The sequence below is a fragment of the Simochromis diagramma genome, unplaced genomic scaffold, assembly GCF_900408965.1.
Source record: "Simochromis diagramma unplaced genomic scaffold, fSimDia1.1 OVJJ01000753.1, whole genome shotgun sequence".
In the NCBI taxonomy this organism is placed as follows: Eukaryota; Metazoa; Chordata; class Actinopteri; order Cichliformes; family Cichlidae; genus Simochromis; species Simochromis diagramma.
The window spans coordinates 14,292,023-14,304,934 of NW_024387523.1; the positions used below are offsets into that span (position 1 = coordinate 14,292,023).

General features: G+C 43.7%; 2 protein-coding genes across 13 annotated transcripts in view; one reads left to right on the forward strand and one right to left on the reverse strand.

The window, feature by feature from the left end:
- Positions 1–3,818, forward strand: part of LOC120726710 (cytoplasmic dynein 1 intermediate chain 1) — a 65,960-nt gene extending 62,142 nt beyond the window's left edge. For all 10 annotated transcript variants that reach the window (XM_040020523.1, XM_040020527.1, XM_040020528.1 and 7 more), the window contains one exon: positions 3,400–3,818. In XM_040020523.1, the coding sequence (XP_039876457.1) occupies positions 3,400–3,510 (111 nt within the window). In that variant the 3' untranslated portion in view covers positions 3,511–3,818. The remainder of the gene's footprint in view (positions 1–3,399) is intronic.
- Positions 1,209–12,912, reverse strand: part of LOC120726709 (calcium-binding mitochondrial carrier protein Aralar2) — a 53,547-nt gene continuing 41,843 nt past the window's right edge. For all 3 annotated transcript variants that reach the window (XM_040020515.1, XM_040020516.1, XM_040020517.1), the window contains 4 exons: positions 11,596–11,734; positions 6,298–6,456; positions 6,000–6,090; positions 1,209–5,245 (listed from right to left, as the gene is read on the reverse strand). In XM_040020515.1, the coding sequence (XP_039876449.1) occupies positions 5,059–5,245; positions 6,000–6,090; positions 6,298–6,456; positions 11,596–11,734 (576 nt within the window). In that variant the 3' untranslated portion in view covers positions 1,209–5,058. The remainder of the gene's footprint in view (positions 5,246–5,999; positions 6,091–6,297; positions 6,457–11,595; positions 11,735–12,912) is intronic.

Below are 12,912 nucleotides of genomic sequence, written 5' to 3' on the forward strand. Positions count from 1 at the left end.
TCCTGTGCACTGTCTGCAAACCTGAGAGTGGAAGATGAGACGATGATTCAGTAAAACATTGATCAGCTGATCAGCTGAACTTAGGTGCTCTGTAGCGCTGCCGTGAGTCGCATTTGGTAAGTTAGCATGAAGTCTGTCTTTAGTCCTTGTACTTTTTATGGGACTCTACTGTAGACAAAGATTTGATGTAGCCTGGACTTGACCTCAGTGAACACCTGAGTCATGTGTAGCCACTCATTTCAGCAAGGCGTTACCAATGGGTGACATCACAGTAGCTCCGCCCATCTTTTGTTCTGTGTTTCTACAAATTGAGTCACTGAAGTGGAATTCATGGTTCCACATTTGTGTCAGATTAGTGAATAATTAGCAACCAATTAACACATTTCCTTAAACTGGATAAGAACAACATCAGAGTACAGAGAGAAGAAAGAGGAACACAGTGGACAGTTTTCATTGTTTTACACACTTGATGTGTAAAACACACCTATTCTTACTACGGTCGTTCCCAACGGCTGGAATTTCTTGGTTTTTCAAATTTTATGTATGCAAATAAACAGATCTGCATTTTTTGACAGGGACATTCTGAACACAAAAGTGTGTTCAGTGTGTTATTTGTCACACAACAAGTTTGCATTTGAAGCTAAGCTAAGCTTAGCGAAGCTAAACGACCAGTGTCTCCACAAGAGCAGTCAACAGTACTGGTTACTCTGCGTATTCTGGACACTGCCCCCTTGTGAATGTACACAGCAACAACTTTGGATCCCTGTAGGACCAGTGCACAAACACGCCTTTAACCATCCCTCATTTAGTTTATGTTTTTAAGGAGGCAGTGGCCAGTGTTAGTAAATCTACCCATAATTTTAAAAACAAACAGTTTAGATGGTTAAAATCCTGCTTGGCGATGTGTGGTCCTGCAAGCTCCACCCACAAAGAAAGCAGCGACCCGTAAGCAACCATAAGCAGGGGGGTGAGGGGTTAAGTAATTTCCCTAGACCTTTATTTAGATCTTTCTCCCTGCTTTGTTAAACCCCCTCAAAAAGGTTCCTGCAGTGGAAATGTTTGATATTTTTGTGCCCCATCTCTTTCATGTGAAACGGCCTCTACGTGACACTGCTGTCACCACAAAGCGGCCAGCCCGTGCCCGTATGTTCTCTCATGTTTAGAGAGCTCTGGTTAGGATCCCATGTGAGTGCAGCCTAGCCTAGCCGCTCGGCTAATTTTAGCATCTTTTTTTTTTTTGTTGTGTGGTAAACTGGAGAGGGGCTGAGCTGGTGGACTCCATGCTGAGTTCATGGTAACCATGAGAGTCATCAATAAGAGCGAGCGGGGCTGAAAGGTTTTATGACTCCAACAAGCTAAGAGTGTGTGTGTGTGTGTGTGTGTGTGTGTGTGTGTGTGTGTGTGTGTGTGTGTGTGTGTGTGTGTGTGTGTGTATTGTGGGTATTAAAGTCACTACAAACTCCCCCATACAGCTATAACTGGGAACAGCATGTGAAAAAAAGAGATGCCAGCAGTTTCATCCAGAGAGCTGTGGTCCTGGGACTTAGAGCAGCCCTTTAGAGTTTTCCAGTGCAGTAAAATACCAAATACTGTTATTTCTGTTTTATTTTACTGAGTACAAATGAGAAAAAACTGTGTCATCAGAGATTAGAGCAGTTTTTATTAGGACCTTACTGGTATTGCTCGGTTTTTCCAGATCATGTTCCTCAGCATGAAGCATTTTGAAGCTGCTGCTGTTTAAAAACCTGACTTCAGCCCAGCCAGCCGTGTTTCTGGGCCTCTTGTCTTGCTGCTAACGCTGAAGTCACTCAGGCACCAAGTACACGGCGATCTGCCAGAGCCCCCCGCTGTGGCCAGCCCAGCCCCTTGGGGGGTGGTTCAAAATGGCTGCCTCCCTCTTCCTGGTTCCCGATTAATTACAGCCTGGGCAGGCAAAGCGGTTGCAGGCATCTTGGGTGGCGACTTCAGTCCCACTCACTCTGACTCCTGCTGTGCACAACTCTAGCAAGACACTTTATGAGGAATAAAACACAGTTTGACATCTCATACTGGCCTCATGTTCTCTTATCAAACACCAAAGTGAACCTGTGACGCTCATAGTTCTCTTCTGAATGCTTATACAAACACAGGCTTCAGACTGCTCTGAATACTCTGTTTGCAATGATTATTTTTACCTTTTTGGTCAGTATGATGCTGATGTGGTGATGTCACGGCTTTGGCTGTGAGTACAGAAGCGTTGCTGTCATAGATCAGCATCATAGGCCGTGCTTCCAGTGACAGTATCTGATTGACCAATTTGATGTCTCAGCAGCAATTAAATGAACTATCAATGAAATTATGGAAAACATTTATGGCCCCGAATATTGAATCTATGTGATTTCATTGATGACTTTGCCTTTAGAGCTCGGATGTGAATTTCTTTGCTACTAGGAAGAATTAGTGATCGCATTGATTTTCTGGGAACTACTTTGGATCATTAAGCAGTCGCACAAGTTGCCTGGTGTGAGGGAGCCTTTCTGCAAATAACCACACAGGTCGTCTCAGACTGACTGCAGTGACTCTGAGCGAGTGACAGGTTTGTAATAACAATTGTCTTATTTTAGATCGCCAACACGTTTATATAAGCTTGCACTGATGACTGCAACTCCTCTCTTTGCAGTAGGGGACTCGACTCAACTGGTTGCCAGCTGGTTGTATTGTGGTTCTATTCCTATATAAAAGCAAGGTTGCTGAGCTCTTGTGTCACGTTGTAGTTAAATTAAGCCCTGCATCAACTACGTCAATGTTTGTGGAGGAATTGGTTTCAGATCTGTGGGGTTGTGGGTGCAGGCTGAATGTGAGAAGTTAATGTGAACTGCTGCGTATGTGCAGAGCAATAGCTTTGTAAATTTTTTGCAGACGGCACCTGACAGCAAGTGGTTGCCGAGCTGGTTAAAGGTCGATCTGTGGTCATCTCTGGCTCCATCACAACCGATGAGCAGATGTCACCTGTCCAGTGTTAAAACAACTGAAGAGAATATGAAAGCTTCTCAGACACCGAAACACCGAACATCTGTTTACCATACTTACAGACACGCGGTTAAACTCTGGAAAATGATCACGGAGAACAACTGCTTTATCTCATGTTGCTTGTTCATGCTAAAAGTAATCTGCCAGGAATTTATGGGATTTTATGACATCGTTTATCCTTGTGGAAAAATCTGGAACCGGGAGAAGCGTGGATTCTCTGTGGGAGTCCTCTATGTTGGCACGGCCGCTGTTCCAGCATCAGTACCAGGATCTGATGTCAGCACAGACAGATTTATTGCTCATTTCCTTCCGTTATTAAGTCATGCTGTGGTATCCGTATAGTGATGTACGTGATTTCCCTCACACCGTGTACCTGTGTGGTTTTTACAGCTTTCGGTGGCCCACACGGACGACTGGGCGCGCTTTGCCCGTACGCTGATGGAGATTCGTGCTAACCGTGCTGACGGCGAGGAGGAGGGGCCTATGGAGCTGGCTTCGTAGAAAAGAAAGACTCCAAAACCAAAGTGGGCGGATCCAGAGACCTGGTGTGCTTCTGCTGGTGTCACTGTAGCATGTGCTTCTCACTCACTTTGGGTTTTGTTTCTCCACGTTTATGTTCCTCTCTTGTTTGTTTGTTTTTTATTGTACTTTTGCATTTCTAAAATCAAATTGTACCGATTTGTTATTTATTCGTCCAACGACTTCAGGTGATGCGTCGCTTGCAACTCGTGAGCCTCCAGTATATAAAGAGCAGCAGTCTGTTAGCCTTATGGAGGTGTGTATACTGTAACAATGCTTCGCACTACTGTTAAAAAAAAAAAAAAATTAATAATGGAGCAGGTTTCATAGACTAGTCATGTTTCGTTTACATGTTTACTTTATGTTGTGCTTCTTTTTGTCTGTATTAAGCCTGCATGCAACGCATTCCCAAAATATTCCAGATGCAGAAATGTGGGGTTAACATGGAGCGAGGTTATCACACATGGAGCTGCTTTATGTCAGTGTTCGAGTCGATGCGTCAGAAGCTGAATCGAGTGGTCCTCTGTACTCAGTGACAGCTTCAACTGTATATTATTTAATGAACTGTGACGATTAATAAGAGGTATATTGTAATTCAGAGTGATTGCTGTTCAGCCTGCTAATGTTGACTATTAAAGCAGAGCCCGGGAGCCGCTGTGTTGCTTTCATTTCCACCTCCAACCAGGAAGTAGTACTGCAAATAAAACCTCCACCATACTTACTAATACAAGTGTCTCTTTACTCCGACCACACATGTTGCTGCCATACGTTCAGTAAGGCACAATTATTACACACCACATGTAGCTCCTACAGTCTCTGCACCGTACAAGTTTAAATACAGAGCCATGGCACACGCACTCCTTCATATATTTCCACATCTGCATACATTTAGACCTGAACCCAAACATCTTGACAGCGGTGAACATTATGTACGGTCGCAACGTTAACGCCGCGCCTTTTACATTCAAAACTTCTTTCTTTCGTCGTATTCTTCTGGATTCATTCAACCATAAATCGAGACATAGTTGAAAAGAGCAACTCAATCAAAACAGACGCACACATATGAAAATATGTCTGGATTTCTAATATATACAGAAGTGCCACATTTACTGTATTTTTTGTGTGTAGCCGGTTTTATGATCATGTGATTAATGTGCTTTTGGTTATAAAGCAACACAAAAGGAAGACACTGGAAAAAGCTGCAACAGTAAGTAGCCACCGATATTTAAAGAAAGTGTTCAAGTGTATTTGTGCAAGCCCTTCTGCTGCTGTGTGCATACTGTGTACGAGTTTGGAGTGTAAACTTAACTAGTATAACACAACACTGTGAAACAAACACTGCGTGAGCCCTGTAGCAATTACACACTTTGCTAATCGGTGAGATCGCATATAGATGCTGTTATACAATAATTAGAACAAAATAACTTCAAATACTGTGAAAACTAAATGGACCTGATAGTTTCTCGGTGCTTTATGTATGAAAAACACTTCAGCTCCCCCCCTCAAATGCACACACACACCCGTGGAGGTTCAGGGGGTGCTCACGTTGGAAGGGGCCGCTGCCGTCGGCACCGTGTAGCGTGGGAGATGGAGTCCAAACTTGCTCTCGATGCCAGCGAATGTGGCCACGGCCAACCTGAAGCCTCCGATGTGGTCGGGGTTGGGCGCCGGCAGGCTGATCCGAGACTTGGGGGTGGGCTCGGAGCCAGCCGGCTTTCTGTGGTGTGTGGAGAGAGAGAGATGGAGGAGAAAGTGAGGGACATGATGAGAGAGAGAGGAGCAAAAAAAAGAGGTAGAGACGAGGAGAAGGGAGGGAACTGTTCAACAACATAAACACTGCAAACTGTTAACGCACAGGGGTTTTATTATCATCATTATTAAATCTTAAATTAATATTATCATTCGAAATGCTGTTCGCCACAGAAATAAACAATCTTAATAGAAAATCAAAAGCGGAACGGCTCAACGGTTCTCCCTGAGAGCAGAACTAAATCAAATCCCTCAAAGATTTCACGCCGCGCTCTGTGAATCGCTGCCAACACAGACAGCAAGAAAAGGATCTGCTCAGGTCCAAACCGCAGCGAGTTTTCACTGGATCTGCAGCTGATTTTGTGTCGCTGTGAGCGAGCGGGGAGAGAGGGCGCTACATGGAAAACGAATGAGCCGTCCGACCGATGCGTGCATGTGCATCGCAGTGTCTGCTGTCCATTAAAAGGAGGCAACCCAAGTTCCCCAACGGGGTTTAGAGTGAAGGAGTGAATTATTCTTGACAGTGACCTTCATGAGAGGAGGATGAGGCTCTTTGAGTCCCAGGAGTGGGGAAACGACACGCTGAGGTCAAATGGGTGCTCACAAAAGTTGTGTATTTGAGGAAACTGTCGACTGTCAGAGGGTCTGTGTGACATCACTGTGTGCTTGCATTCAGGAAGAAAAAGGCTTGTTATTGTTTCTGTGCGGTTGAAGATACTTACTGTCCTCCAAAGTCGATATAAAACCAGCGCTGCAGGAGTTCATAGGTCACCAGTGTCACCCCAAACTGAGGCGAAGAACGAAACACTCGAGCTGCAGCGGAGAAATGTGTTTATTTTAATTAATAAAGACGCAATTTACACAAACGCAGAACCAGATTGGTCAGTTGGTTTATCCAAAATCATCTCTGAGACGCAAGGAGAGTGAAAGTGTCTGTTTATGCTTTATGTCTTATGATCAAATCAATGTAAATCTATTACAAGAATTGTGTTGTAATTGTGTTTGACTCCATGAGCGTACCTCCAGCTCCTTTCCAGAAAGCGCGGGGCCCCTCTTCTCTGAGAATCTTCCAGAAGCAGTCCATCAGGCCGCTGTAGGTGGTCTGGCCAGCACGCGCCGCCACCTGTAGCCGTGTCTTGATCACGTCTGCCGGGGTCACCAGAGAGGCGGCCGGCATGCCTGCAGAAAGAACTCGAGAGCTTTCTAAAAGGTCCAAACGTGTTTGATTCTAAACAGAGCGCACAAAATCCAAAATCAGGCCCAAACAAATGAGATGATGTGCAGAAAGCAGCCATCAGCGATTGATTGAAATCTTGCATATCTTTGAAACCGCATCTCATCGAGTGGATTTTTAGCCGTCTTTGTTCCCCTTTCTGAAACACGTCATCTTGGATCTTTACCATCTTGCAGTATGTCTGCAGCATACATACACTATACACAAGTAGGGGCCAGCTCCTATCACTTCACCATCAACCAATCCAGGCCATTATTTAATCTCTACCTTTTTTCTTCCTTTCCTCTCTCTCCCACTTTTCCTACAGCCGTTTGAAAGAGGCCAGACAATGGACGGTAATGAGAGAAATGCACACTGTGCCCCGTGTGCCGCTCAAAGTGACTGGCTGACTGAAGGGAGTGACTGCAAGGCCCCCACTCCAGCCACTTCACTCATGAATGGGCCCAATCATTGATGGCTCGGTCATTACCATCAACTGCCCTCTTGACGATTTACTCTGACTTCTTGGTTTTTGTAACGGCAAAACGAGCTATTCAGCAAGCCTGATCAACTCGGCATTAGGTAGCCGACTGGCACCCAGTGGAGACTGACCACCTGCACTGAACTGAGGAGAGGAGCGGAGAGGAGAGGAGGGGAGCAGGCAAGACGTCTGAATACATATATATATATATATATACACACATATCTACACACACATAAAACTGACTATCCTGAGACCTTTAATTCAGATAAAGGTAAACTTTAAACTTTTAAAATCATTTGACAGAATAAAAAGTCTTGATATACAGATGCTGAAACAGAACTTTATCCAAAATTTTAAAAAAGATAAACCATGATGACAGCATCTTTATCTCTACAAAATGTAATCAAACCAAATCCCCCACACAGTATGGGATCGACATGAAAAGTGCATAGAAACAGCAGAGGTGTAGCTACAGGGGGCCCCAGCCCTCCCTGAAATTTTATTACCTGCTACTAGGGATGTTCAAGAAACCATACTGCCACGTTTTATGGAAAGAAAACAAAAACAAACAAAAAAATCATTGCAAATCAACTATATAATGTTATATAATATAAAGTCTGCAAAGTTTAACTGTTTAAGTTTTGAAAAACATGACTGGTTTTATATTCACATTCACTAAATCCTGAAACCTGACCCCGAAAGGATCAGTGAGACACTGCTCTTCACTTTTACAGTCATAACTAGACTGGATTTTGAGAGCAGCTGAATCTTGTGCTTTACTTTGCAGCCGTGTCTGCTAAAGCATTACTTCTGGAATTAGAAGAACACCCTGCTCCCAAACCAAATATCCCACTAGCTGTGATCTGGTTCTTGGTCCCTTCTGTGCCATCTCACTTAAAAAAGAAATCTGCAAGCATTAGAGACAGACAGAGCTCATGGGCTGCAAAACAACAACAAACGCAAAGAAGTATTTTTGCGTAGCTGCACACATGAGCAACAGGATAAAGGACGTGAAGCAGGAAAACAAGAAAACTGCAGTGGACTTCTCTAACCTCAAGACCTGTGGCTGTGTGCCACTATGTAAAACGGGAATGTTTCCAAGCTTTAAAAGTCACGAGAAAAATCATTATATTTGCAAGTGCTTTAGCTATCTACAGTAACTTGCTAACATATCTAACAACTGTGGGAGCTAAAAGAATCTCCTGACAAAAAAACATGAATAAAAGCAACTTTAGGCCTTAGTCGCATACTGTGTGCCTGACTGTTTTCTCTGTCTTTGTTTTGAGACAATGACGCCTCACACTTTCTCTTCACTTCCTTCCTCTGGAAGAATCTGCGTAGTTTCCAAATATTTGAAATGATCTTCACCTTTTTTACTTAGTCTTAATGGCTCAGTCAGACTAGAGTAAAAATAAACCTTGGTTAGAAAAAAAATTAGTTGTAGTAACCAGCTGACTGCAAGACAAGACAGGTGGGAGGCAACCTGTCTCCAAACCACCGCAGCCTGACTCAGACTGACTGCAGTCACTCTCAGGTAGATGGGCAAATGTTTGCAAATAACTGCTGCCAGATTGCCAACAACACGTTGCAATCAATCTGAGTCAGTCTGGGTTGATAAGTGCAAATCATCTGCACTGTGTCTCTTTGCAGTAGGGGGCTCAAGCCAACTGGTTGCAAACAAATTTGTAAATTTCTGTTTTAATTGTCTGAGGTTCTGGGTGGAGTCTGAATGTAATTAGTCGGTGTGCCTTTATATGTAAGCAGACAGCAACAGATTTGCTAATTTTGCTACATTTGTTAATTGCCGTATTATCACAGAGAGACAACCTGCCAACTTGACTCCAATCAAGTGCAAACTGAGAGCAGGCTGACTCTGTCTTATCGATGTTGATGCACCAAAGTGGCTTTTGAGACGGCGCTGACTGTGAGCGGTTGCCGACCTGGTGTCCAAAGCAAGGTTCAAGTAAAACATTCAATTTTCTGCCGGGAAACAATTAATATTCCCGCCATATTTCACAGTGACAAAACAAGCGAGTGGATATTTCTTACACCCCCACAGCTCGGCCAAAAATTCCCTCCCTCCAATATTTATCCCATTCGGAGCTAATGTGAGCTGGAGATGTCCACGCTACATTCTTCACAGACCAGAGTAATGCCTAGCTAAATAATGCTGTACAAACTGAGCGTGTAATTCAATTTCCTGTGCTGACTGTAAAACACTAATTGCCAGAATGCTGCAACCGCTGATAAATATATGTGAAAGAAGGATGATAAATGCGTCAAAGTAATGAAAAAAATAAAGAAGTCATGAGGCTCGTTTCAGTCTGTGAGCCGTGGCTGCCAGTCTTGCGGTGAGAAAGTAAAAGTTGGAAGCGAGGCAGGATTTATGATTTTTTTTCCATGTTGCCTTGCGTCAAAAAGAGAGTGCTGCTGACACATCTCTGAGGATTCAAAATAAATAGTCAGCCGTTCATGCCAATGCTGTAAAGCTTTTGAACTTGGCAGGGCTGTTATTAAGGATAAATCAAATATTTAAGCCTTTCTTTGGTTAAATCATCTTTTTATGCAATGGATAAAGCTCTTAAATCATAACTGATTGTTTTGCTGTTCCAGTTCTCCTACAGGCAGGACGGGACTGTTCACCCTGCTTCTTTAACAGAGCAGTACGCGCGACCATCTTTGTGCATGCGTGTGCGTGTACAGTATATGACGACTGGAAAGCCTTCATCCCGGCCCGGTTGGCTGGCAACCGAGGCGCTTCCCTACAGCACAGCTCCAGAAACCCCAGTCCCCAATCACTGAGCTCTAATTAGCAGCTACCGCCATGGAGCCTGCGGTCAAAGGCTGCCTGGCTCCCAAACTCCGAGCTCTGCTACTGTTACTGCGGGCTCGCGGACGTCTGAAGAAAGAGCAGAGCGAAACCTGCTCTCGCACTTTGTTCGAAACGGCCAAAGATTTTATTTCATAAATGTCAGGGCTGTGCATGTCGCATCGGGGGCAAAGCTTTTAGCCTTTCGGGCTCGCTTGGAATGGTCAGTCACTTTACAAGCCAAAGCACTGGTTTTCAAGCCAGGGGCAAACACTAAAAGGCTAAGCTATTAAAATGCAACATGGGACTGTGTAGACTAAACAAATGACCTGCAGAGAACTTGCATAAAACATACCATCTGAGATCCAAACAGTAATGGGTAATGGCAGGTAATAAAAATGTATGCTGTACTGTAACAGGGCCGGTTATAATGGTGGTGTAACAAGGGGCGATCCAACAGTGCTGTTTTACAACTTTACAGAAACTGCAGTACATATTAATACAATATAAATATATACACTCACCAGCCAATTTATTAGGTACACTTACATAGCCATTTTCTAGATTCCCACACACACAGCACTTTAGCTGCACACCCTCACACTCTGATGCACACAATGATGGCTACCATCTTGCCCGTGGATACCTCAACATGCACAGTAATCTGCCTGAGTGTACTTTCACCTCCTGGAGGACCCAGGGGTCAAACCACTGACCTTAGGTTAAGTAGATGACTCTACGGCTTAGAGTCAACAAGGTGCTGGAAATAGTTTCACCACATCCCAAAGGTGCCCTGGTGGCTCGAGATCTGGTGGCTGTGGAGGTCATTTGAGTACAGTGAACTCACTGCAATGTTCAATAAACCAGTTTGAGATGATCTGAGCTTTGTGACATGGTGTGTTATCCTGCTGGAAGCAGCCTGAGAATATGTATGTACACTGTAGTTGTAAAGTGATAGGATCGCTCAGGTAGGCTGTGGTGTTTAAACAATGCTGAACTGCCACTAAGGCGACTAAGATGTGCCAAAAATATTCCCCACACTATTAAATCAACACCAGCAGCACGGACTGTTAGAAAGCTGCATAGATCCATGCTTTCATGCTGCTTATGCCAAATTCTGACCCTACAGTCTGAATGTCATAACAGAAACCAAAGCTCATCAAACCAGGCAACCTTTTTTGAATCATATAGCATACACGTGTGTATGTGTGTAATATGTAATCACATTGTATATTGTCCTATTGATAGGAGTGGCACACAGTGTGGTTATTTATCTGCATACTTTGAAAACTGTCTGTCTCTCCTCCTTTGACCTCTGACATCAACAAGATATTTTCACCCAGAAAACTGACGCTCACTGGATATTTACTCTTTTTCAGACCATTCTCTGTAAAAGAGATGGCTGTGTGAGAAAATCCCTGCAGATCAGCAGTTTCTGAAACACTCATGCTCAATCTGAACTTCAGCAGGTCATCTTGACCATTTTTACATGTGTGCATGCATAAAATGTGTGCCAGTAAGTGCTTACTATGTAATACATATACATATAGATGCAGATCTGTTTGGAAGTACACCACATGTGCAGGGGTCAGACATTAGACACTCTTCATTTGACAGTGGTAGACAGTGATTAAAATATATTAAAATACAAATACAGCAAAAGCACATATAAAATCAATGCTTTCTATTTTAATTCAAGCACTCTAGCCTCTGATCTTATATACAAACTACTTTTTACCTCTAAATTTTATACTAGTTTGTCCTTCCTTTTATATTGAAGTGTAAAGGCTCCAGGGGATGGACGTACTTTACCTGCCAGAGCTCCGGCAAACAGCATCCTGGCTGGCCCTATTCTTCCATCCTCCTCAGTGAGGTAAGCCTTGGTGTGGGCGTAGCAAGGGAAGTAGATAGCCGAGAAGGGGATGTCCCGCAGAAAACAAGCCTTGGAACCCTAAAAAGAAAGTTAGCGGGATACTTTGGGTCAAAACACTGGGTTAAAAGTTGAGCTCCCAGAAGGAGAAAACAAAGACAAGAATAAACACAAAGGGGAGCAAAGAAAGATTAATGAAGCTCAGGGGATTTAAACCTTGATTTCTGGCTGAGTTCTCTGAAAATAAATTGCAATTTCTAGCCACAAAATTAAACAATCTGTTCCTGAATCACATATCCAAGCATCAACTGATGTTACCACCGTTTAAGCTACTTCCAAAAGACCCCTGCAACTCATGAGGCAGAATGAAATGTGGGCCGAAAACATGGCAGAAAAATCATGTCTCTCCATATGCAAACGATCAGTGCTCTCAGCGGCAGGTGAGGGGGCGGCTCCAAACGCAAAGCTATGAAAAAGAAAAAAAAAAGCAGAGGAAGGCAGACTGGCTGGCGAAGATGGATCCTTGTCTGCGACTGTAAACAGCACTATATCATCAAGCCTATAGAGTTTCCTGCTGTACTTTAAACCTGCTGGCTCACTGCCAGCTTTTTGACACAGCAGCTACAGTCAACAGAAGGCGTTTAAAGACCTCGCCAGAGTCTCCCTGTTTTGGACAGGCTTCATTTAACTCCCATGGGATAATCCTTTGGTTCCTCCCTGACACATACACACATACATACAGAGGATTGGCAGATACCTGGGCTATCTCTTTCCCTCTTTTTCTCCTCTGGCACTGCTTGTTTGCCTGTCCCTCTTGGCCGAGGCCCATGTGGCTGCTGAAAGCCTCGAGATCCTATCGAGGCAGGACAGACAAGCAGCGTCACAGGGACTGGGGATGAGAAGTTTTAAAAGCAGGTTTAAGGTGTTCAGTTGGGTAATGCACTGGTGGACCAGAGACAATGAGCCGCTTTACAGTAGTCCTTTAATACAGAGATGAAAATTAAATTATTATTTTAATACAAAAATAGAGCCCGACCAGTATATGGATCAACAGATTCTCGGTTGATATCATCAGTATTATCGATAAAGGTATTTACAACAAGTGATAAATAGAATTTTTTTTTTAAAAAAGGCGGGGAAATAACACCATCCAACAATTTAACGAGTGGTGATGTTGCATAGTTTCTCCATCAGGGGGCACTCTACAACTTTCCTGTTGACAACACACATGCGCACACAAACTTGTTGTAACCATAAAG